This window comes from Arachis duranensis, chromosome 10, assembly GCF_000817695.3.
Source record: "Arachis duranensis cultivar V14167 chromosome 10, aradu.V14167.gnm2.J7QH, whole genome shotgun sequence".
NCBI lineage: Eukaryota > Viridiplantae > Streptophyta > Magnoliopsida > Fabales > Fabaceae > Arachis > Arachis duranensis.
The window spans coordinates 103,094,476-103,121,938 of NC_029781.3; the positions used below are offsets into that span (position 1 = coordinate 103,094,476).

Consider the following 27,463-nt stretch of genomic DNA (forward strand, 5'->3'; position numbering starts at 1 on the left):
TGAAAGTAGCTACCACTCATTGAGAATCAAATTTCACTATTAATCTCTTTATTCTCATAGTCCAAGCTAGAATGAGCCCCTTTTCAATCCCCCTTTTTAAGGTGGTGCATGCATCTGTAGTCCGAATTTCACCACGCGCCAAGAGTTGGAGATGGTTCTTGAGAATCACATTGTTCATACTGATATGGCAGTAGGAGAGAATGTGATTTTCACTCCAAACGAGTCCGTCGAAACCCTTCTCATAAATACTCCTTTCCTCGACAGTCTTTTGTCTTTTTGGAGGGGATTCAGAGGAAGAAGGGAGAGGACGGGCCATGGCATTGTCTAAATGAGAGTTAGGATGAATTAGACGAGTTGTCGGGACGGATATAATCTTTTTTGAAACTAAGGCACCCGAGTCCAACTTTGAAGGGAAAGGTCGGGTGGAAGTGTCACCAGCTTTCTTTGATTGTATATCCCGAACCACAGCGTTCTTCCTGGTCGCCCGCAGTGTCTTCATAGCAGTAGATTTATGAGTCATTCTTTCTGCAAAGTAAAAGTAAAGACTTATTAGTCGTCAACATAAACTCACAACCAAAATTTATAAGTAAAAGGTAAGAAAGCTACTGTAACGTCCCAAACTTTTTTTTTAATTATTGCCCTACCCTCTAATTTTATCAAAATTTCTAAACTAGCCTTATCCCTCTCTTTTCAACCTTAACCCTAATCCAAAAATTTCTAATGCTACAACACATACACCCACAAATAGGAGAAAGAAAGAGAGAAGGGGGGAGAACAGAAATCAAAAGGGAAGCGATTGAAGAAGAAAGGAAGAAGAAAGGGAAAAGAGGAAAGAGACGACGCCGGTGGGGGAGGGTGCTGCTGTTGCCATAGCAGAGGAAAGAAGAGACGCACGAGAAAGATGAGAGTGAGATCGCAGACCTTCCATGGAGAAAGAGAAAAGTGTGCGACGGAGAAGAAGGAGGGAGTCCTGTCATCGTTGCGGTGTCCGTCGCCGCCGTTGCCGTTTATCGAGACAGTCGTCGTCCCGGTTGAGGTCATCGTCATCGCCAAACAGGGCAGAAAAGGAGGGCGCAAACGAGAAAGAGAAAGGGGAGCTCCGCTGGAGCTCGTCGCCAAAATGCTACTGCCTTCCAACATCGCGACGTAGACCCGGCCTTCTGTCCTTCCACTATCATTGCGGTTGTCTCCATTGCAGGTGGAAAAGGTCACTGGAGAAGGAATTGTCCTGCTCTGCTTCTACTTTTAGTTTTCCATTGGTTGTCGGAGTCTCTAGGGCCATGAATGTTGCCGCCGAAGTCGTTGGAATTGTTGCTGCCAAGAACCACCACTGCTATACCTTTACATTGAAGTGGTAGTGATGTTGCTGCTGTTGCCGAGATTACATCCGTGATGTAGTCGTTACTGCTATTTGAATTGAAGTTGCTGCCACTGACTCGGTCCAAATTCTGCGTCCTTTTGTTCCATTTTATTCCAACCTTTCTCACATTTTAATTCGGCATTCGAATTATACTTACTATATTTATCTTGAACGATTTTAAATTGATTAAAATAATTGATTAATTATAATTGAATAATTTATTTTTATGAAGTTTATACTTTTGAACTATCCATGAGACTATATATATATTTTTTATGAAATTTTGCATTATTCCAAAATATTTGATTTTACTTGAATATTTGTTTTTGAAGTATTGAAGTATTTGTTGGTACTCACTTACTTCAAAGATGGTGAAATATGCTTGAAATTTCTTATGATTGAAAAAGTATGATTGGAAAAGATTTTTTATGAGAAAATATTATTTGATTTGATTTGATTCGATTTGATACCTTATATGTTTAAAAGATCAAAGATTTGTTGTATTGAAATTATATGTTTTGAATCGTATTTAGAAAACCGTAGTTAATGGCGGTTATGACGTTAACCTAGATGCATCTGGCTCAGACCTCAACTAGCAGGGGCGCTGCTAGCCTAACGTGTAGGCCACACGTTGGATCTGTTATTCCGTACGGACACAAAAGAGGAAAGGGCTACCCTTAGAGGTGGAGCCGCCCAAGTGCGGACTTTTGATTTAATTTCTGTATGAGAACTCCCTTATTGATTCACTTATTATTATCAACTACTCTTTTCTAATTAAAATTACTTTGATAATAATGTTTATATGGTCTCATGTGGATTATAGATGTATTGTCTAGTCACTGAGTTGCAAAACTCATCCCTTTTTTAAAAAATATTTTTCAGGAACAAATACTTGACTATGTAAGACTTTCTAATCAAGAGCCACGATCTGCAATGAGTATCTATTTTTGTCGAGTTCCTAAATGTATATGCTCTATATATCACAGGCAGGATTCAACCGTTCTTAATTATTCTAATTTTGTTAAAAATGTATAATTATTTATTTTAGAACTTGTAAAATATTTGTAACTGTTTATTCAACTTATATCTGAGTTGGTTAGGCTTGCTAGGGGACTATTTTTCTAAGTGCCAGTCATGGCTCATTTTGGACTGTAACAGCTATCTAGCTCGGACTGAAGTTGACTGGGATTCTCTAAGAATTTGTGGGTGTCCAAATAAGGAGTTCGGTCCAGTACTCTTGAAATAAGCCAACTACACTCTTCTCAAAGTCATCTAAGTCATTTACATTGCATTTGGCTATCACGGGTTTCTCTTTCTAATATAATGAAAAACAGGGTTTATCATTCTCATCTAAGAAGAAAGGTCTCGACAGCTCGTATTTTAAAAAAGTAATTTTTGAAATTATGAAAATACTCCTCAAAAATGAAAAAAAAATTTCTCCCCTGGACAGCTCAAAATGACACCCAACCTAGTTTTTTAGAAGAACTAAAAGGTTTGATCATAACAAAGAGATAAAAGAACACTCTAAGAGAAGGCCGGATATCTAGTTCCTAACAAAGGAGCTGGTATATCTTCAGAAAGGACCAAGAGTTAGGACCTTTCTGAAAATGGAAGTCCAGAGGACATTGATCTCACGGTCGGAAAATGGAAGTCTAATATATGGTTTAATGAAAAAACAATTATAAGCATAAAAGAAAGGGCGCTCCGACCTCTCTAGTGGGAAAAAACACACCCTTTCCTCGAGATCAGCTATCACTATCTCGTAGTTTCGCTCATCTTTTCGGTTCTCACACAACCTATAGTGTCTACGAAAAGTCTCGGTATACTATCTATTAATCACAGGAACAGGAGTAAAGACAGAAGTATCTACCCAAGTTAAAAGAGAAGAGAAAATTTTTTTGACATATCGTGAATAACAGATCGAGACATAAAGCTATACCTACAAATACAACAAATAAAGAAGCCGTCACAAAACAAACTCGGACACCAAGCAAAGGAAGTTGTATTTTCATAGGATAACGTTAAAAACACGATTTTAAATGATTTTTTCACAAACAAATTCAACAATTAGGAAATGGTGTCACTTTTGAGCAAACAAACATGACACCATTTAGGGGTAACACAATCAAATTCCATAGCAACAATCTCAGACAATAGACAAGTTGAAAAAACGTTTACGTTTTTAAGAACAAACAAGTTGTGGCAGTTAAAGAAAATACAAAAACTCCACCTCCAACAAATATCTCCAATTATCATATCATCCAAAAGAAGATATAAAAACCCAAAACAACTGAAAAGGAGTAAAAGCACCAACCTTGATAAAGCACAAAAATAAAAGGGCACGAAATCTCGAACGTTCCTCTTCAAAGCACACAAAAATCTTCAAAAGATTTTAAATGGAGATATCTTGAACTAGAACATTGTTATGGAGTAAGAAAAGGAAAAGAAGAGCGAAGGGTCTTCATTAAAGAAAACGAAAGCAAAGAGAGCATTTTCGAAAAGGAAAAAGAAAAAAGAGGAAAGACGCGAAGCCTTTACAATCAACAAATGGCAAAAAAGATATTTTACACCCCTCTATAAAGGCACACACGGATTTTTAGAAAACTGCCGCGTAACATTAGCCATTTTATTAAAGTGGCAATGTTTCAAATTTTGAAACACGTCGAATATCCGACCTGTTGAATGTGGCGTATCCCACAAGGAAGACTAGAGCCACAAATATTTGGGCCCGACCTCATAAAAGTTCGGATTCAAATAGGGGTACTGTTCATACTCTGACCCAAATATAGCCAGGCCCAGTAAGGGCAAAGACCCCTCAAGGGTGCCTTCTTCCATTCACCCGACCTCCTAAGAGGTCGGACGCGACAAGGGGGTTCAATTCCGCTTATCCAAATAAGTAACTGTCTCCCTGAATTTTTTCTACTATTTCTATTTTTACTCAAAAATAGATCTCAACAAACTCCCAAGATAAAGGGAATGGTTACCAGTCTACAAAAGTAGAACTACTTTAAAAAGGTGGTTATCGACTCTACTATAAATACACTGACACCCTTCAAATATATTCACGTCCCAATCTATTATAAACCTGTCTAAAGTCCTTGCTAACTTAAGTATCAGAATCTTTTACAAGTACCACTCCCACCTCTTCACGAGAATCCCAGACGGTGACACTTCGGCAATAGAACAAATCAAACACTGTCTCATAAAAAATCTAGACTTTAAGTTCATACTCAAATCACCGTTTTAAATAATTTTTAGAATATCAACGTATTATACATATATTTTATTCATTCAAAATATTATTTATATATTTAAATTAATTATTATATATTTGTAAATATATATATTATTTAATTTTTTTAAATATATAATTTGTATTCCTAGGCGTATCTCATAGAGAAAAAAAAGCGCCTGCGTTTACAGCAGGAGGTACACTCCTTATGTTGTTGCCACGCTAGAAAACTAAAGCACAATTCCACACTGCCCCAACTTGTTGAAGCTACCACAATCATCTCATACCAATCGTCTGAAAAATAATCGTCTCATACCACGCACGAGCATTTTACAAAAATAAAAAATACTTTTATCAAACACAAAAATAAACCTTTAGAAAATATACAGAAAAAAATATTATATATAAATAAAATTGAAGACATTCCATGCGATTCATGCTTGAAATAATTGATATATAGATAGGGGGTGGCAAAGTAGATTGGCCCATCCCATCTAGGTTCACTTTATAAATGGGACGGACCGATCTGTCTCGTCAACTAAAATGGATTTAAAATGCTAGTCCATCCCATTTTACGGTAAATTGGTGGGTTGGCGGGTTAGTCTGATTGACTCTTTTTTTTTAAATAAAATTCATTAAAATTAACCAAAAAATAATAATTAAAAAATTAAATACAAATAGTCAAATTATAATATTTTTTATATTTTTTTATTTTTAACTCAATAAAATTGTTCAAAATAATATTTGTCAATAGAATTATTTTTATTTTAAAAAATACGTCACATAATTTGAGCATATATACGAAATTGTAAAATAAAATAAATAAAGTTAATAACTAAAAGAAGAATAAAAACAAAAAATAAAAAAAATGTTAATCTTCGGTTCGGCGAACTGGTTCGCTCTGTCTCGCCAAAATTCACCAATTTGACTATACGAAATTTTTTAATTTGGCGAATTCTAAATTCTAACTCGACCCACTTTTTTAAACAGATTTAACGAATCGGTTCGGCAGACTCGACCTGTTTTGCCACTAGATACGTTTATTCATTTTCTTCTTTATTCTACTCCTACCATACATTATTGATTATTGCGTGGCGCGTATACATGCATTTTGTACATACGTTGTTTTCTTCCTTTGATGAAATTAAAGTATGTATACGAGTTGCAATTATTATTTATTTATGATATGTTTCTCATTCAAAATTTAATTTGATTTTTATTCCAATTTTAAAAGGATAATACACCAACCTCAAAGAAAATAAAATAAAAAAAAATAAAGATAATTCCAGAAATTAATTCTTAAATGGTATTTCAGTTGGTGTAATTCATCAGAATAAATGTCTAACATAATGTATAAAAATATGGACTAGTCTATTTCTTTGCAATTTGTAAAAATTCAAAAAACATCCACGTGTTGAAAAAAATATATATATATTGCTTTTTACAATTTGTAAAATGTAGAAAAAGCAAATAAAAAATTGCTTTTCGCAACTTACAGAAAATTCAGAGAGGCGACATATATAACGGATAACTTACCAAGATATCTTTTATGTTATTAGATAAAGTTATTATTTGCAATCTATAAAATAGAGAGGTGATCCATATTCATTATCATTTAGTGGAATTTACTCATTTTACAAGACTCTTATTTATTTGATGGTGATGCCTATGATATGGTGTCTACTTTTTGTCTAATTTACTTGATATGGTAAATTTTGAATATTTAATAATTTTTTATTTTTATACTTTTAAAATTAAATATTAATTTTTAACCCTTTTAAGAAGTTAGGCAAACATTTGTAGGCACCATAACAATCACCGCATTTGATAGCATAAATCTGCTAACAACCGTACAATTGAATGAACCCATCGAATAGTAAAAGAAAAAATATTGAACATTAATTAGGAGGTATCATCATTGCTAGTACTCTCAAATCCTAAAACAAAGTTTTTTTTTTCGCACATATTATTTTTTTTATTTAATAAGTTAATAATTAATTTATTATGATTTTTAATTTGGTCTATCAAATACCAATTTTACACATATAATATGGAATTTAAACTTCTAACACTTGAGTGAACACCAAATTTGGTCCCTATCTTTTTTTTCGATGGACATTGCGACCCTTGTAAAAAAAAAAAAGGGACAAATCGGTCTTTGTTTCATATTTCCGTGAGACTTCCCAGTCCTTCCGTCATCTTCCCTGATTAAAATAGACGAAAATTGCCTACGTATCAATTAATGTTGCTGAGTTGGAGGTTAACACTCTATTAAGTTCCATGTTGGCCATTCGAAAATGAACAGGAGTCGATCTGTCCCCCTTTAGAGACCTAAAACTACGTCGTTTTGTTGGTCTAAGACGTTGCGTTTCGATTGAATAAGGGAATGTGACGTTGGGGTTTCCATATAAGCCCCTTGTGTTGCTCCGGTAATTACTAGAAAACCCTAGTAGAGCAAGAGTCGTCCCTTTGTAGTGATCGTTGACCTCTCGAAGTTGGAGCAACGTGCTGACAGTGTTGCTGACAAGGTTGCTGACTGACCTCCACATATTATTGTTGACGGTGGTTGGATAGTGTGGTTGACGGAGCTTGGTTGAAGCCTGGACGGAGATTGCACGGCGTTTGCGACATGCCAGGTTAGTGTGGTCCTTCCATTGCCTTTCAAATGTGTGTTGTCGTTTTCAATAATTCTAACATGTTTTGGCATGTACATTGTGTGTGTGGTCCAAGAAAAAGAGAAATAATAAACAATGTCACTGTAAATAGAAATTGAATTAGGGTTTCTAATTTAGAAGTGAAATTGAAATAGAGTCAAATTAAATTTGTATGCTAGTTTCTGTTTTAATGTATGTATTATATTATACTACAGATGTCTGATATTTTGCTATTCCTGTGTTTCGTCACGGAAAAAAGTTTGTGAGAGACAGTGGAAGATATATGAGTTATATGGATAGTAAAGGGAAGAGGTTCCCATCAATGGATTTGAATTATGTGAATTTTTTCGACTTGGTTATTATTTAAGGAGTTGGGGTATGTTGAGTATAAGGAGATGTATTGGTATGACATATTAACCCCTGACATGGAGTTTGGGCTTCATCCCATTAAGGGTGATCATGAGATTAATGAGATGAGGAAAAACAAACTTAAGAATAGAGACAGTGAGGAGTTTTACATTTATTTTAACCATCCTGTAGATATGCCAGAGGTGGTAGGGGATGGCTTGGCATCTGGAAGTTTTATTTTGAGTGATTCGTCATCAAGTTCTGATGACAGATATGAGAGTGCCGAGGATGAGGCATGAAAACCACCTCCAGTTGGTTATGAGGAGGATTCTGACACTAGTTCTGATGAGAGAGTGCTTAACAAGAAGACGGATAAGAAGTTTACTCCAAAAAATTTGTAACCCAAAACAAGAAGAAAGGTAATGACAGGGACATCCCCCATAGTACTGCTAAGAGACTTTTCTCAAGGAAGTATTTTGGTGTGAGGAGAAAGCATATCTTGAAGGATAAAAAGTCTAATGATGGGAGCAAGGATAAAAATGGACATCATTCAGCTGATGCAGGCCCAAGTAAAGAGCAAAGTAGTGACCTTGTAGATGATGTGCTACGTTCTGGATCCAACATTGACCCAAACAATTTAGAAAATGATAATGACTATGATATGTCCTATGAATACGAAAGTGAAGCCTTCAACAGTCCAATTTTCAGTGATGATGAGGGGACAACAGCATATGACTCATAATGAAGACACTGAGTATGGTGAAGTGGAGTTTAAGGTTGGACAGATGTTTTCTACAATGGATATATTCAAATAAGCTCTGAAAGACTATTTTGTTTATGAGGGTAAGGATGTTATATACATTAAGAATGAGGAGCAAAAAGTAAGGGCTTTATGGGCCCGTTTGGGAAACTCTATAAGTAGCTTTTTCTAACTTTTGACTTATGAAAAGTGATAGTATTAATGTCTGGTGCAATTTTCAAAACCAAATTGCAACTTTCTAAGAAGTTATTTTGGAGCTTATAGAGAAGTTAAAAAAATGACTTCTCTCATAATACTTCTACTTTTCATTACATTTCTATAAAATAAGCACTTTTAAAGTTAAAAATCCAAACACAAAATAACTTATTTATAAGTTACTTTTAACAGAGTCATTTAATGTTTAAGTTATTTTATCAAAAGAAGCTTAATTAAGTTGGTTACCCAAACTGGGCCTATGTGCTAGAGAATCTTGTCCCTGGTTGATACTGACTTCTTGGAATAGTGCCAATAGGTGCTATCAAGTGAAAACTCTATTTAATTAGTATAACTGTGGAAGGGACTTTGAAAGAAACTTAGCTAACAGGGCCTGGGTTACATTGAAATTGGTGAAGAGGCTTCTAACACAGTCTGATATGAAGCCAAAACAGTCTATGGAACACATGGTTGAGGAATACAATGTCCATGTCAGTACAAAAATTATTAGCAGGGCATTGAAAGCTGCACGAGAGGTTGTATTAGGCAATGAGAAAGCTCAATATGAAAAAATTCGGGATTACTTGATGGAGTTACATAGGAGTAACCCTGGTTCAACAGCACTGATGAAGGTTATTCCTCAGCCTGAATCTCTCCCTCTGTTTGATCGGTTGTACATATGCATGAAAGCCTGTAAGAAGAAGTTCAAAGAGGGATGCAGTGGGTTTAGACAGATAATTTCTAAAAGGGTATTATGGTGGACAACTATTAAGTGTAGTGGGTCAAGATGCCAACAACCACTTTTATGTGGTGGCCTTTGCAGCGGTACCCAATGAGTGTAAGGACACTTGTGCAAGGTGTTGAACGTGAAAATAGTTGAATATAGAGGAAGACCCATACTAACAATGATAGACGATCTAAGGTATTATGTCATGAGAAAGATGGCCCTACACAAGAAGAAGTTAAAAAATCATATTGAAAAACTAGCCCCAATTCAGCACAAGAGGTTGGAAGAATTCATCAAGCCTAAAGCAAGTAAATGAAGAGCTATTTGGGAAGGTGATAATGATAGAGTCCTCTTTAAGGTTCATAAGCAAGGACACAAGGTTGGGGTTAACTTTGCACAAAGGACCTGCACCTACAACATTTGGGAGTTAACTAGTATGGTCATTGTTAGTATTTATATCTCTGTGAATTTATCTTATTATGCATCTAACTGAGTACTATTTCCAGGCATGCCTTGTAGGCATGCAGTAGCAACGATGTATAAAATTGGTGTGAATCCTGAAGACCTCGTACACACCTGGCTAACAATAGATGCAATCAGAGTTATTTACGCCCACACAATGAAGCCAGTAAATAGTGAAAAGTATTAGGAGTCCACTGATGCCCCAAGGCTATTGCCTCCACCAATTAAACGACTAGCACATCGACCAAAGGTAAAGAGAAGAATTGATCCAGTGAAAACTGAGATGAATCCCAACAAGGCAAAGAAAATATTTGAAGTCACTTGTAACAAATGTGGCCAAAAAGGCCACTACTATAAAACATGCACCAATCCTCCAACAGATCCAAACTGAAAATCAATGACTAAAAAAGAAAGGAGGGCAAATGGAATGAAGAAGAAAGCTCACTCGGTTGGAGTTGATGTCTCTGAAAACACAACCACTGTGCAGGTATGGAACTAAGTAGGGATCGATTTGTCTTTAAAGTTAAGTGGTTAGGGATTTAAATGTCTCAATTTACTTTGGTCAGGGGTTTAATTGGCTATAAAAATGATGGTAATGTTCATTTGTTGTATATGATAGCAGGAAGGAGGAGATGGAAACTACAATGAGGCCCTAATGTGGCTGGAGTTGGTGTGAACCATAAGGTTATTTTGTTAGTTTTGTCCTAACTGAATAGTCTTTGTTATATGTATTTAACTCTTGGTGGTGTTATTGTTATCATTGTTAGGTAAAAGCTACGAAAAATAAGAAGAAACTACTAAGAGGAGAGAAAAAAAACAAGTGGTATAGGTCCAAAAAATCAACCACAAGAGATTCTTTTGTCATAAAATGCCCCATAATCAGAGAAAGTAAAGTTATCCTATATATACTTTAAAGCTAATTATCTTAGCTTCATAAATTATCTGAGACATCATAAAAAATTCTTTGTAAGTTCAGCATGCTACAAATTCCAGCAACATTCAACAAGGTCCATCTGATGTAGCCTTCACAACTCAATTCAATCCAACCCGAAGGTTAAAGAATCCTGTTTTCAGGCCCCCACCTCCACCAACTCAATATATGCAATTCAGTCAACCACCTATAATAGATCAATCTAACCTAACAGCCAACATGTCAAGTTTCATACCCACACCCCCACCAGCACCAAAGCTGACACTCTGATTAAAATCTCAACCAGGACAAGGTCCAGTTCTAAGGTCCCATACTTAGACAAATCCTACTCATGGCCTAATAACTCCTCCAACAAATCCAATAAGTGGAGGTGGTGCAATAGCACCAGATTCAATGGCTGCTGCAAGTTCGGGAATTGCTTCAAGACTTTTTAAATTTGTGCCCACTCCCGGATTCAAGCGTCCAGGACTTAGGCCATCTAAGAAGACATGAACTTGGACTACCTTTCGTTGCTATTTTATATCTTAGTTACAAGTCTTTAGGACACATGTTTTGATTCAAAAAAATTTCTATATTTTGCTACTTAATACTACTGATTTTAATTATAGGACTTTTTGTTGAGATCCCTATATTTTAGTTATCTGACTCAAGACAATGTTACTGTCCATATTTTGAATGGTATATTATGTGTTAAGTTGTTTCAACAACTGTACTGCTCCTTTATTATTAATATATTAACATGCATCTTTCTTTGAATGTAGATACTTACTGCTACTTAGTTAGCATGCATACTTGTTAAGTTTATTTTATGATATATATGCTATTAACTATCAATACAGGGATGAAATTTAACATATTTATCACAGGTCATGGTTCAAATTTTACAAATTCACCACGATAATTCTTATTTCATTTATCATTAAAAGTGTTGTTCACAACTCAACTCTAAGAAATAACAAAATTCAGCTATCAAAATCCTACACACTTGCTCTGAACAAGCTTGCAATTAAAACCCCACCCAGAAATGCTAACAAATTAAACCCATACCTAATATATCTACTTTCACCTATTTTCAATCTGCAGTAATCTAACTGATCCTTCAAACCAATTAATCTTTTCTCTAACTCATTAATTTTTTTATCTACCACATAACTATGGCCTTCCAATCGATTTTGCTTATGCTTTGATGTCCCAAATGAGACAGCCTTGTTAGCATCCTCACCACATGAAGACATAATCGTCTAGCCATGCAAAGAAGTTGCAATGTCATTTTTCAATCTACAAAAATGTTTAACATTTGTTATCATCTATAGAATAGAAATTGAAAACAAAAAATTAGCTAAACCCTAAAAAATTACCTTGAAGTTTGGGCAGCGAAAGAATAATCTATTTGGATTCTTCACCGTCCCTAACATGAACAATATTGTATGAGAATCACAATAACAAATTCGAGCAACCCATTTATTCTTCTTCGGAGCTCCAGCACTCCCACTAGAATTCAAGCTCCAGCCTGAATCGTCTCTACTTCATATGTTTGATGATGAACAACGCTCTCCACTACCAATCATGGTCTCCTAGGGTTTGTATTTGGCTTGGGAGAAGAGTGAGAGATTAGCTGCGTGGAATCACTTTCAAACCATTGTGTTTCAGTGAAGATTAAAAATGACGTAATTTTTTGTTTCTAAAACGGGACAGATCGACCCCTTACCATTTTCTAATGGCACGTGGTGAGAAACCCGAAAACGACGTAATTTTAGGTCTCTAAAAGGGGATAGATCAACCCCTGTCCATTTTCTAATGGCCAACGTGAAACTTAACAGAGTGTTAACCTCCAACTTAACAACGTTAACTGACATGTAAATAATTTCTATCTATTTTAGTCAGAAGAGATGACGGAAGGACTGAAAAATTTCACGAAAGTATTGGATAGGGACCGATTTATCCTTTTTTTTTACAAGAGTCGCAATGTTCTTAAAAAAAACAAAAACCTGATTGAGTATTCACTCTCTAACACTTATTTAAATGAATGAACTAAGTAATGAGTTGATCACTTTGACCAACCTAAAGTTAATTAGTTATACAAAATATAACAAACTAGGAAGTCAACAACAAAAATTCAGCCAACTTCGATTAATAAGGATTTTAGTCTTATAAAAGTATTCTTCTATTCTTATTTACTTCTTCTTTTTTTTTAACTACCACAATTTCATCTATCATTATTGTTGATCGGCCATCCATTGCCATCTCCACCCGTATTAAATTCTAAATATCAAATCATAAATTTTAAATTTTAAATAAATCTTAAATTTCAAAATTTAAAATTTAAAATTATTTTATTTTATTTTATTTTACTTTCAAATATTTTTTTACCTAAATTTTAGATGTTTTTATTGTGTTTTGTTTATAATGTTTTATTTTATGTTATTTTTTCTTTTATATTATTGACTAATTTTTAAATCAACTGGGCTGAATTTTTTTTTGTCACTACTGGCTGAATTAATTAATACCTGTTCCATGTTAGTCTTTTCAGTTTTCAAAATATAAACATCTTCATAAATCCTATACCACTAAAGTCATTTTTTTATTTTTAATATTAGATTAATAATGGTATTTTTTTTAAATTGTGATCTATTATGGTATTTTTTTAAAATATGGGAAGATTTAATGTACGAAGTACAAATCAGACCGTCCAATTTTTAAGTATAGAAATCATACCGTTCAATTTGTGTTAAAAAATTAAAAAAATATGGTCAACACAAATTATTGGATCCGATTTGTACTCTAAATTTTTTTATTTTTTTCAACACACGATTTGTGTACTCCAAATTTTTAAAAATTTTTAAACACAGATCAAAATGTTCGATTTGTATACCTTTCATAATTTTATAAAACACCAAAAATTATCACGTTAAGATATAATACTCATTTTACTTTCATATCCAAATTTTTTAACCCTACTAAAATTATTAAAGTAGAAGCGACAGCAATATTAGAAAGGAAAAAAGAGACAAAGAATACTAAATATTATTATCTGTTACATATATATGATGTTTATCTTCTGCTTGGTCCAGATGCCTAGCTATCTATCTTGGTATTCATTATATATAAAAAAAATTGGAAGATATGACGAGATTCTTTGACGATCAATTCAGATCACTAGGTTCAAATTATAAAAGGACAGTTTTCTGATAATGGCAACAAGAAGAGAATGAACAACTCATTCAGCTGTCTTCTCGACATACACCAAAATTCAAAATAACAACGTCTGTGTTAGATCAACATGCACGCCATGTTGATGGATATTATCCATTCTTGTATGATATTCATGAACCAAAATTCAACATTAGCTCTACTTAATTAGAGCCATTAAGTTTAGACCGGTGAATATTAATGTATTTGTTTCGAAAAAAATTAAGGAGCGTAATATTTTTTATTTTTAAATTTTAAATTCTAAATCTTGAACTTTGAACTTGAGAGATTGAATTTTATTAATAATGTTACATATTTATAGATTATTATTTAAGGAGTGTAATATTATTCTCTATTTGTGTTTAGTTAATGGTTAGATTATTATTTATGGATTTTTCTTTTTTTTTTAATTAGTTTGTTATATGATAAGATAAAGTAATAAATTGGTCCCTTACATTTAGGCGTAATTCTATTTTTATTTAAAATATTCTATTTGAATCCAAAAAAAATTCATTTAGTTTCAATTCAGTTCCACCGTGAGGTCAAAGTTAAATAATTAACTAAATGTCCTATATGACAGCAATACAAGAACAAGGTCGATAATTTGAAAAATAAATACAAGTTCCAGAAGTACCAAAATCAACTGTGAATGCATTAATACATTTATTTATCAATCTCCTTAGTTTTGTGAAAAATATTTCATTTAAATTATAAAAAATGATAAATAAAAGTATTGATGCATCCACATTGATTTTGTACTTCTGGAACTTATATTTATTTTTTAAATTATCGACCTTGTTCTTGTACTGCTGTTATGTAGGACATTTCATTAATTATTTAACTTTGATCTTACAGTGAGACTACATTAAAACTAAATGAAATTTTTTTAAATTTAAATAGGACACTTTAAACTCTAAAAACCAAAACAGAATTACACCCAAACATAAAGTACTAATTTAATACTTTACCATATATCATATTATGCGGCATATATATATATGATCTCATAAAATATATAATGAATATGTTACGAGTATCGAAGATCAATATTTCCAAAAGAACTCCACATCAAAAAGTTAATACCTAAAAAATAATCTTATTATATGGCCTTGTGTTCTCTTAAATGAATTTTATAAGATTTTTATATTACGTTTTATTCCAAAAATATGAGAAAATAAGACATTAAAAATAAAATATAAAAAATAGAGATATAAAAATTAGTATTTTTATATTTTATTTGGTGATAAACTAGAATAAACTATAAAAGTCTAATTTAGAAGAGTGTTAAGAAGTCATCAATTAATATTTTTTATTTATTAAATGCTGACCAAATTTTAATAAAAGTATTATCTTCTTAGACTTTCTATTTAATTTATTCTTATTTTTTATTATTCAAAAAATTTGAGAAGAAATATATAATAATAAAAAATAAAATTATAAAAAATTAATATAAATAATAAAAAATAATTAAAAATAAGTTATATCTCTTATTAATATCTTATATTTTTTATTAAAATAAATATAAAATATACTAATTTAATACCTCTAAAAATAATATTTCTATTTATATCTCATTTCATCTATCAAACATAATTTTATATCTCTATATTTTTGTCTCAATATCTCATACTTATAAATAACCGTAGCCTTGCTACTAGCCAAACCGAAGAACTACCTAAGTAGGGTTTTAACCAAACAAAAGAAAAATTAGTAAAGTTCCGCAAAACTGATAAAGGCATTAATGTTATTTGCACACGTAAATTGGTTACTTTTTTTTTTTATACACCAACTTAAATTTAAGATAACAAAATAGGATAAAATATATTTTTTATAGAGACAAAATAAAAATATTTAAAAATATTTTTGAAACAAATAAAAAACGTTAAGAACAATAAATTAAATAAAAAAATTAAAAATAAAATTAAATAAAATTAAATATTAAGAATATTTTTAAAAAATTACAAATTTTAAAAATAAAAAATATAATTTATCAAAGAAGATAAGATAGGAAAAAATAAATGAGAACTACAATCAAAATAATACTTGTAAATTATGTTTATAAAATAAAATTATAATTTCGGTGTACAAATCATTTATCCTATATAAAAGGATACACATTGGACACACAATACAAAATCAAACACAAAAATTGGTTATCTACTTCTACATATTTGTTATTACAGTTTCTTTACAAGTTCATTAACCAATAAACCCTCAAAATACGCTGCAACCCTACGTCCAATACACGCGCTATATAACTACCAAATTTAAAAGATTTGTTTCCTTTCTTCGTTCTTCTTCTCATTCTTCTTCTTCTCGTTCTTCTCCCCTTATTTCTAGATTTGTTTCGTTCTTCGTTCTTCTCCTCGTTCTTCTTCTTCTCGTTCTTCTTCTTCTTCTCGTTCTTCTCTCTTTTAACTCCAGCTTCGTTTTCTATTGATTTTTGTTTACTGAAATCAAAGTTTGGATTCGTTTTGAAGATAATGGTTGATTCAACGTCAGATTCTCAGCTGAATCAGGGAGAAGTGGATTATGAATTTGAATCTAACGAAGTTCCTGAGGTTTGATTTACATACGTTTACTCTGAATTTTGTTGTAGTAATTTGTATAGCATTGTGTAGCTGAATAATTCGTAAACATTGACTGTCAAAATAATCCATGAAGATAAATATGTGGATTGAATGTAATGTATTAGTTTTGATTAATTATCTGGAATTTATAGCAGACGCTCGGGTGTAGATCAGATCTTTTTTGGGTGTATTTTTGCTAGAAGTGTGGGTGTATTTACAGTTTACCGCTTTTTCTGTTATTTTAACTGAGTTGTTGTTGTTCGGGTATATTATATCAGACATGATTGGATGTGTTTTTAGTTTTTGATATGGTGTATTCTGCAGCCTGTGTATTTTCAATTTATGGCTTTTATTGTCATTTTAGTTGAGTTGTTGCGGTTCGTGTGTATCATATCAAACATGATTGGGTGTATTTATAGTTTTTGACATGGTGTATTCTGCAGCCTCTCTCGGTTGTTGATGACCAGTTTGTTCCGAAGGTTGGAATGACCTTTACCACCCTTGAAGATGCTGGAAAAGTTTACAGGAACTACGCCAAGGCTGCAGGATTTTCTACAAGAATTCGGAGCACAAATAGGAAGGAAAACGAGATTAAGAACCAATTGATTACATGTAGTAGAGAGGGAAAATAGAAATCTAAAATATCTCAAACAGCACAGGGAACTAAGCATGTCCATTCGTCGTACAATAGAGAATAACGAGGAGGCTGGTATTAGACTAAGCAAAACTTACCAATCATTTGTTGCGGCTGCCGGGGGTCATCGCGAGTTAAATTTTATTGAAAAGGATGTGAGGAATTACATTACGAGAGAAGTGGGAGAAGCGTGGGTGTGCTTAAAGACTCATTTGATAGGAATTGAAATGATTTTCTGCTGAATTTTGGTCTTGTGGACAACAAGTGGCTTTCAGGTAATGTTTGTTTAAAATCTGCAGCAGAGGTGTAAATTTAATTTTTTTTCGGGTGTATTTATAGTCTGTGTTTGGGTGTATTCTACAGATCTCTATGAAGATCGTCATATATGGGTTTCAATCTATCTGGATCACCACTTCTGGACAGGGATGAGAAGCACACAAAGGAGTGAGAGCATGCATTCTTTTGGGTGTAAAAGCAGTGTTCTTTTGGGTGTATTTCTGAATTTTCTTATATTTCACATTTTACATATATATACATATATATACTTCAGAATCTTGTTTTTATGTTATAAAATACTATTTTTTTTTACAACGGTTTAAGGGTTTTAGGTATTAGGGTTTAGGGTTTTAGGGTTTACAGTTTAGGTTTTAGGGTTTACGGGTTAGGGGTTAGGGTTTAGGTTTTAAGTGTTTAGGGTTTCGGATTTTAGGGATAAAGCATCAGGGGATAGATTTTTGGGTGTATATTCAACTTTCTTTGGGTGTAAAAAATGGCAGGTTATGAGTGCATATTTGGTTTGATGTTTTCCTTCATATTATAGTACCTGTAATTCATACATTTTGAATACAGCAGAGAGAGTTTAATTATTGAAAGAAATTTTACAATAAATTGGATTATAATTGGAAATTTTTTACAGCATGTGTTCAATTTGTTACAGGACTATATAACATTTACATTAATCAGTGTCAATATCCTTAGAATCTATCTGACAATTTGGTGATGCACCCTTAGCGGCGGGATGTGCATCAGCCCACCAAATCCCAAATCCCTAACAATTGTTTTCTTCTCCTCGCTTATGTTTCTGAATTTCTCACTTAACAAATGTGTTGCACACTTAAGGTCTTTGGTTTGCTGTAAACAAAGCAAAATTATAGTCAGATATATTTCTATTATATAAAACTGATTTCATCTAAGACATATATTTGTTCTTACATTTTTTTCAGCTTGGTTTCTGCCTGCCATTTTTTCTGAAATGAAAAATACACTCATAGATATGATTCAGATACACCCATAGATATGAGTCAGATATACCCATAGATATCAGTCAGATATCACTCAAACATGCATTAATATACAAGGTCAAGCAATATACACCCATGGACAAACAAATATTAGAACAGTTGCAACTGTTGACTATATTACAGTATATCAGTTTAGAAATATACACCCAACAAATTATGCTATATACACCCAACAAAATACTCAATATACACCTACCAAATCACGCAATATACTCCCAAAAATCAGTTACCAGAAGAACTAGAACACCAAGAACAGTAACACCTAGAACAACTAAGAAGAACAGAATAACCTAGAAGCAAGAATAACAGTAAAACCTAGAACAAGTAGAACATTAAAAACTGTGAAATGAGACCTAGAACAAGAAGAACAGTAAAACCTAGAAGAACGTAGAAGAACAGTACAACCTAGTTCGAAATCTGGAAAATATATAGGAATGGTAATGTAACGTACCTTGAGTATTATAGCTTTGTTTTTTCTGGAGATTCTTGATCGAGAGTTTTATAGTGTGTTGATGGAGTTTTCGAATGTTAGCTTTGAGAAGTGGAAGAGTCTGCCATTAAGGGGCGGTTTACGCTTTTGAGTGGGAGCGCGTGAATGTTACGCTCCATTCAATATAGTTAGTGCGCGTGTGGAATGTTTATGGGCTGGGGGCTTGTAACACTTGTAAGGCCTTATTGCTTGTATGTGTAGCAGCCAGCAGCCCCGTTGTTATTATATATTTATAAATACTAAATGAATTTAATTAAACTGAAAACAAACTTCTAATTTATGATGACTAGCTAGTAGATATATAGAATGCTACTACTTTTAATGAAGAGAAATTATTCTAGTACACTAAATTTTTGTAACTTATATATTAACACTCATTTTAACATCTTAGATTTTGATGTGATTTTTACTTTGAATACTTTAACTCTTAATTTTTCATCCTTAAATTATTGGTATGAAAAAAAATAATGCACAAAATAATGAAATATCATTATTCTTAGCTATAAAATAATAAAGAGGAAAAATGAAAAATATTTTTAGCAAAAAAAATACAATTAAAATAAAATTTAGATGCTTTAAATTTTGAATTTTTATTTTAAAAGATAAAATATAATATTTTTTTTGAATAATTTTTTTATATTTTTTTTTAGTTTTACTTATGAAATAAATAATAAAAAATTAATATTTTATTTTGTAAAGTGATATTCAAAATTTAAAAAATCTAAATTTATTAAAATGAGAGTGATAATATTTCTTATCAATTCATTTTGTGAGTTAAAAGATTAGAAGAAAAAAACTACACCAGTCAATTCCAAACCGCCAAGGTCACTGAAATATTTGACTTCTACAGCGTTATATGGCCTTGTAACCAGATGTCCAGACGTTGTGTGAATGGAATTTCTTTACCTCTTGTTTCTTGTATCATGGATGATGAATGACGTTTACAACACAATTTTCCCAAGATGAAAAAAAAAAAAAAAGATAGAATGTGAAAAGGACATACCGACATATATAAAAGGAATAAAATGAATTAACAGAAAGAACTGCCACGAAAATTATCCACAGAGTAGTCACAAAGGTCAACATGGGGAGGAAACTTGATGTGAAATGCAAGATTAGAAGATGGGCCTAATGGGGATCTTGGTTGTTACTTCTCAGTTTCTCAAAATTATTAATGGAATCTTTCTTCTTCTTTTTTTTTTCATAGATAGCTAATTTGAATAAAAAAAATCTAAATTCACATAATAAATCAACCACTAAATATAGTTATTATATATTTATTTTTTTATAGATATGTACAGTAAAATATATTTTAAAAATAAAAATTATACTCGAAAAGCTCTACTCTATTCTCATTAGTAAATTAATTATATTATGTATATAGTTACTAAATTAGTAATTTGTATAATATATATTAAAAATGTATAAAATAATATATATATTTATACATAAACATATCATAACTAATTTTTAGTACACAAGTAATATTTTTATAGTAAATAAGATTGTATTTGTTTACCAGGAGAAGAGAAAAGACAATAAAATAAGAACACAGATACAAAAATATATGACAAATTCTGTAGTGTTTGTAATTTTGGTGTCGAAATTGCCGTTATTTTTTATAGTAAGTTTAAAGATTAAAAAATTATTTATTTTTATATTTTTTTAATTTAAATATTAAATTTTATCTCATTTTAGTAAGTTAGGTAAATATATATAGACATCATAACATACACTAAAATATATTTAACAAGACAAAAATATTGTATCTAGAGATATTAAATTAGTGTATTTTGTATGTATCTTGACAAAAGAGACCCAAAATCATTAATAAAGAATACAATTTATTTTTTATTTTTTATTATTTTTATTAATTTTTTATAATTATATTTTTATTATTATATATTTTTAAATTTTTAATAAAAAAATAAAAATAATTATGCTAAAAATAATATATATACACAAAAATTAGTCATTATGTATAAATATATATATTATTTTATTTATTTTTAATATATATTTTATATTTTAATATGTATTTTATACTCTTATTAATGTTTATAAACTGGTACCATGATTATAAAGTTTAAATTAATCATGGAATCTTTAAACTCTACCTAGTGGCTCTCTTACCCACACGTGTCAGTTCCATTCAAACGTCCCTATATATTTCCAAGAAATTTTCCTCAAAATGGACTGCAAAAACCAAACACACAGACAACACGTCCTATGTTGGCAAATCTTAATATACAATAATTCATTGACGTGATTCTGGTTGAAACCTTTATTAGTATCTTATTTTTTTTTGGGACTCCAATCTAGCCAACTTTCATTATTATATCCAAATCAAAATTATTTGTGCTTTGCCAAATTTTCACTCATCCTCTTCTGTCTTTTCCTTAACAATCAAAAGCCAAACAAAGAACACCAGTTTGTTCATTCAAACCAGAAACACAAAAGCAATCATTGAGCAGCAAAGTTTGGATCTTTTCTTTGATTCCTTTTCTTTATCATGCTCTCTGTTTCGGTCTTATACTCTGTTTCTCTTTAGATTTCTTCTTTACTCCTTCATTTCCATATACCCTGAAGTTCCTTAATCATCAAGTTACTATTTTTGTGCCAAAATTAGTGATTTTGAATCCAATATGAACATGGCTCACTACACTTTATTGTTGAACACTTGTTTTCTTATAGTGGTGTGTGCCTTCATGGTTGTTCATTTGCAACTTCCTGAAGTTGTGGATGTGGACGACCACACCGACAACTCTTTCTCTAACATAACAACCGACCAAGATTGCAACAGTTTGCACAACCATGACGACTACAAACACAAGTGTCTGTACCTCAAATCCAACGATCCATGCGTGTCTCAGGGCTACATCGATTACCTTTTCTTCTTCTATTGCAAGCTTGGGAGGTTCCCTCTTTTAGCTTACACTCTATTGATACTTTGGCTCCTTGTTTTGTTTTACATGTTGGCAAACACAACCTGTCAGTATTTTTGTCCTTCACTTGAAAACCTTTCAAAGTTTCTTAGGTTGTCGCCAACAATTGCTGGGGTGACTCTTCTCTCCCTTGGCAATGGCGCCAGTGATGTCTTCTCAAGCCTTGTTTCTTTCCAAGGAAGTGGGACCCAAAGCATTGGCTTCTACACTGTTCTTGGTGGGGTTTCTTTTGTCACTTGTGTTGTTGTGGGCCTAGTTAGCATTTCAATACGTAACAAGAGTGTTGGGGTTATCAAATCTGCGTTTGTGAGGGATGTTTGCTTTCTCTTTCTCGTTCTTTTGTTCTTGTTTAGCATCTTGATCAGTGGTGAGATCAATGTTCTTGGTGCAGTTGGTTTTACTCTTTTGTATGGGTTGTATGTGGTTGTTGTTTACGTGTCTTCCACGCGATGGAAGGATGGTTGTGATGGCGAACATCAAGAAGGGGTTGTCGGGGTTGATGGTGTTGCTGATATTGTTGAAAATCTGAACGTGCAGCTTCTGAATTCCATTGAGAAAGGTTTTATTGATGAAAATGAAATGAATGATGTTAAAGAAAAGAGGAACTGGTGTTTGGGATCTTCAATATGGAGAAATTCCCTTTATGCCCTTGAGATGCCACTTTACTTGCCAAGGAGGTTGACAATTCCGGTTGTTTGTGAAGAAAATTGGTCAAAGCCATTTGCTGTGGGTTCAGTGATTTTGGCACCGGTTCTGTTACTTGTAATTTGGGTTCCTTTTAATGGAGAAAATTTTATGAGCACCTTTATGATCTATGGGATCGGTTTATTAATTGGAATTGTGCTTGGAATAGCGGCAATTTTAACTACGAATATGTCGGCGCCGCCGCCGCGGAAGTGGTTGTTTCCGTGGCTTGCCGGAGGGTTTCTGATGAGTGTGACTTGGAGTTACATTTCAGCTCAAGAATTGGTAGGGTTGCTAGTTTCAATTGGATACATTTGTGGAATTAGTCCTTCAATTCTAGGGTTAACGGTTCTTGCTTGGGGGAATTCACTTGGGGATTTAATGACGAATTTAACCCTGGCTATAAATGGTGGATCTGAGGGTGCTCAAATTGCAATTTCAGGTTGCTATGCTGGCCCAATATTCAATACTCTTGTTGGGTTGGGTTTGTCTCTTGTGACTTGCACTTGGTCACAGTACCCACAAAGTGTTGTGATAACTAAGGATTTATATCTATGGGAGACAATGGGGTTTTTGGTCATTGGATTGATTTGGGCACTTGTGGTTTTGATTAGAAAAGATATGAAATTTAATGGACTTTTGGGAGTGGGGCTTTTGGTAATTTACTTCGTTTCTCTATTTCTCAGGCTAGTTCAGAGTAAAGGGTCTCTAGATCTAGACCAATTCTAGTAGAACTTTATAATTGATAATTCTTAATTTCTAAGCCTGTTATTATTGTAAAATTGGTGTATTGATACAAATTTAATAACTTAGATTTAGAAACAGTCATGAATGAGTTTTTATTATGAGAGTTCCTAAGTTTATGATGCTATTAGAATTGTGTTCATGATGTAAGAATTATTTATTAGTATGAATTTGCTATAAGTGTTGTGTAGTTATTGTTAGTATTGCCAAAATGGCTTTGCATTATGTAAAGGAAACTTTTATAGTTTCAACCATGATAGGAAGGTCCCAATTATTAATTTAGAAATTTTGTTTATAGAGTGTTGGTTAAAAGCTATTTATTAAGAGTACTGTCAATTTTTGTCTATATTTATTGTTATATATGAATAGTTTAAATTTATAGGAGCAATTTCTTATTCTAATAGACCAAATTTTTTATAATATGACTTTTAGAGAAAAGGATAAATAGGTTCTTAACCTTTTGTTCCGTAAACATTTTTGTTTTTGACTATTAAAAAATATTTTTAAGTTCCCGACTTAACAAAACTTGGACGGATCAGTCCCTTCGTCCAAATGCTTTCGTCAGACCTAATGGAAAAGTCTGATGTGGCTACGTAATGCTTGTCATACGTACGCGTCACCTGGCAGACTTCTCTCTCACGCTTATGCGTACGCGTCGTCATGAATTCAGCAAATTCTCATCTCTTCATGAATTCTCCATTTTGCATGTTTTTTTCCATTTCTTTCAAGCCATTCTTACCTTCAAAACTTTAAATCACTCAAACAAGTATATCAAGGCATCGAATGGGAGAAAAGTAAATTATATTTAGTAATTTAATAGTCTAGAAAATATGTTTTTAATCATTAAGCACATTTAGGAGAAATTCACAAAACCATGTTATTTTAGTAAATAAATGTGAAAAAATTTGATAAAATCCACCAAATTCAATACAATATAAACCATAAAATTGTGGTTCATCAACTTTTCTACACTTAAACATTAGCATGTCCTTATACTAAACTCTTGTGGTTCATCAACTAATATGTAAAATACGTCTACCTACTTGGTTAAAAATGAATCAATCTCCAAGAACATATATGAATAAGTATGGCTAAGATAGTATGATGATTTATGAATTCCACTAATTCAAATCTCAAACTGAAGTATAAATATACTTATAAAAAGAAAGCTCGTGAAAGTAAGGAATAAGGGATTGAGCATCGAACCCTCACTGGAAGTGTTTGCACTCTAATCTCTCTAGTGTTTAAGGGTCGATTCTCTCAATTCTCTACTAATCTTGCTTTCTAAGACTTGTTCTTCTTCTATTAATCAACATATATTCAATGCATGGATATACATATCAAGAGGTCTTTTCAAGGGTTGTAATGGGGTTAGGGCTAAATTTAATTTATTTTTCTCCCATTCGATACCTTGATATGTTTGTTTGAATAATTTAAAGTTTTGAAGGCAAGAATGACTTGAAAGAAATGGAAAAAAGCATGCAAAGTGGAGAATTCATGAAGAAATGAGGATTTACTGAATTCATGGCGTACGCGTGAGAAGGAAGTTTGCCAGGCAATGCGTACGCGTGACAAGCATTATGAGAGCGACGTCAGACTTTTCCGTTAAATCTGACGGAGGCATTTGGACGGAGGGACTGATCCGTCTAAGTTTTATCAAGGTCAGAAACTTAAAAGTATATTTCAATAATCAGAAATAAATGTCTGCGGGGTTAAAGATTAAGGACCAATTTGTCCTTTTCTCTAACTTTTATAATCATCAAAAGTTAAATAATATCATGTATTAGAATTTAAATATTTAGTGCATGTTTGGGCGCTATTATTTTGTTAAAAAAAGATCTTTTTTCAATGAAAAAAGATCTTTTTTATTTTTTAACGTGTTTGGCAAACTTCTAGTAGTAAAAGTAAAAGCACTAGTAAAATAAAAAAAAATCTTTTTTGAGAAGTTGTAATTTACATCTTTTTTTAAAAGATCTTTTTTCCTTAAAAAAAGATGTTTTTCATGTAATAAATAAACAAAAAAGTACTTTTATATTATTATACCCAAACATAATTGATAGATAAAAAGATCTTTTTCCATGAGATATCCAAACATAAAATTACTTTTGCTTTTCAATAAGATCTTTTAAAAAAAGATAACTCGAAAAAAGATTTTTTCTTAGATGCTCACCCAAACAAACCCTTAATTTAATACAATTTTTTTATTTATTATACAAAAAATATTGTATTATCTATCTTTTTCAAAACGCATTAACATTTTTCGATCTTTTTTTTTCTTTCTTCGTATTCCTTAAATGAATGAAAAGACTCAAAAGATAAAAGAAAGATAAAACAGGGAAATAGTATAATTTTGAAAGAATTAGTAAGGATAACGATAACCAATACTTTTTCAGAAAGAGGGGAAATACAATAAAAAATGACTTATAGTTTGCAAAAATTCAACAAACATGCATGTGAATCTAAACAAAATAAATATTGCTTAAAATGCATTTTTTATTTTATACTAAATAAATGTTTGGAATTTAGTGAAATGTATTACTTATGTTATTTTGTTTCATATATTTATTTCTTTGTTTATTGTATGTTACATTTATTGATTATACAAAGCTTATTTGTCATAAATAAGAGTGGTGAATAAGTGTTAAAATATTTTTAATATGATCATTTCTGACATAATGGATAATTAAAAATAGTTTTGAACAACAGTATATATTAAAATCATATTTAAAAATAAAAAGTATTATATGTATATTAAAAATTAACTATTAAATTAATTATTATATATATATATATGTGTGTTATTTAAAGAGAAAGGAAAATGATCATTTTCTATTGTTTGGTTATAAAGAGAAATTGGAGAAGAAAGAAAAGGGGTGGAAAAAAACTGGTGGGGCCACCAATTTTTTCTCTCTCCAATGTTGGAAAGAAAAGGGAGAGAAAACTTATTTTCTCTCGTAACTTCCAATATTATCCCTTCACTTTTTTTTTAATGTATTTTATAATATAAGAGTAAAATTGTCTTTTTATAACATTTCTTTCCTTCTTATTTTCCTTACATCTAAACACATCTAAAAAAAATAAAAATCCACTCAATTTCTTTCCTTTCTTTTCTTTCCTTTCTATTTATTTCCTTTTTATTTCTTTCCTTCCAACCAAAGCATCTAAACAGTTGGATATAACGATAAACAATGTACAATAAATTTAAGAAGGGTTGTACTTGCATCAAAAGCATCATTAATTACCACTGCTACTTTGTACATAGCTTTAATTTCCTTGGCTATTGGCAATTCTTGTGAATTAAGAATAAGATGTGAATGAATTACAAGTTTTCAGTGGCCTAATAAGTAAGCATGGATATGGTATTAGTCAAATTCTTGGTCTACAATTCTTGACTTCAACCAAAACGCATTGAAGCTTCATTATTTTTGAATCCATTTGACGACAACTATCACTACCCACTTTGGATTGGTGCTGCATACCTCACATTTAATCACTCTCTCTCTCTCATAATTAAAAAAGGAAGTTTTTTTTAATTATTTTGTAAAATTTTGACCAAATAATTTATTATCTTAATAAGTCTCACCAACAATGGTTAACATTATAATATTTGTTATTAAATTATGTAAATCATTAATGATCGCTTTGTCAGATATTGTCTTTTAAGATAATCGATAAAGATTTCATTAAATATTTATTCTGGAACAAGAACTACACTCACATGCATAGTCACCAAAAAATATCATACATAGGATACATAAATTTCACTATGGGCATTCGTTATTAAAAAAAATATCAGAAGATATTAACATCAATTAGTATTTATTAAAATTATTATTATAAAATATTACGTATATATTATTATAATTTTTTTAATATCTATAAATATCATTTTATATTATTTTATTTTAGATAATTTAAATACATTCAATAATACATACAAATCTTTTTTTTAATTTAGTCTCTTATTTCTAAAAAAAAAATAACTCATAAAACATATGATTCTTTTTTTTTTCCTCTGTCTTCTTTCACTATGTATTAGAATGTTTTTCTGTTTTTTTTTTTAAAGACGACAATGAAATTTTATTAATATAAATAGAAGGAGTTAACGTCCACATTACAAAAGACTGAAATAAGTAGAAAGAGATCTCTCAAAAAGTCATTTAAATAGACCAAAATTTGACATAAAAAAGAGAAAGTGAAACATTGATAAAAAAAAACTAAAGAAAAGAGTGACGAAGAA

General features: G+C 31.6%; 1 protein-coding gene across 1 annotated transcript; it reads left to right on the top strand.

Moving 5' to 3' along the window:
- Positions 1-21,088: 21,088 nt before the first annotated feature.
- Positions 21,089-23,547, top strand: LOC107472046 (cation/calcium exchanger 2-like). The gene has a single exon (XM_016091619.3). The coding sequence runs from the start codon at positions 21,496-21,498 to the stop codon at positions 23,206-23,208; it is 1,713 nt and encodes a 570-aa protein (XP_015947105.1). The 5' UTR covers positions 21,089-21,495; the 3' UTR covers positions 23,209-23,547.
- Positions 23,548-27,463: the final 3,916 nt, after the last annotated feature.

Coding starts and splice junctions, on each gene's coding strand:
- LOC107472046 (XM_016091619.3), top strand. CDS start 21,496: ATGAACATGGCTCACTACACTTTATTGTTGAACACTTGTTTTCTTATA.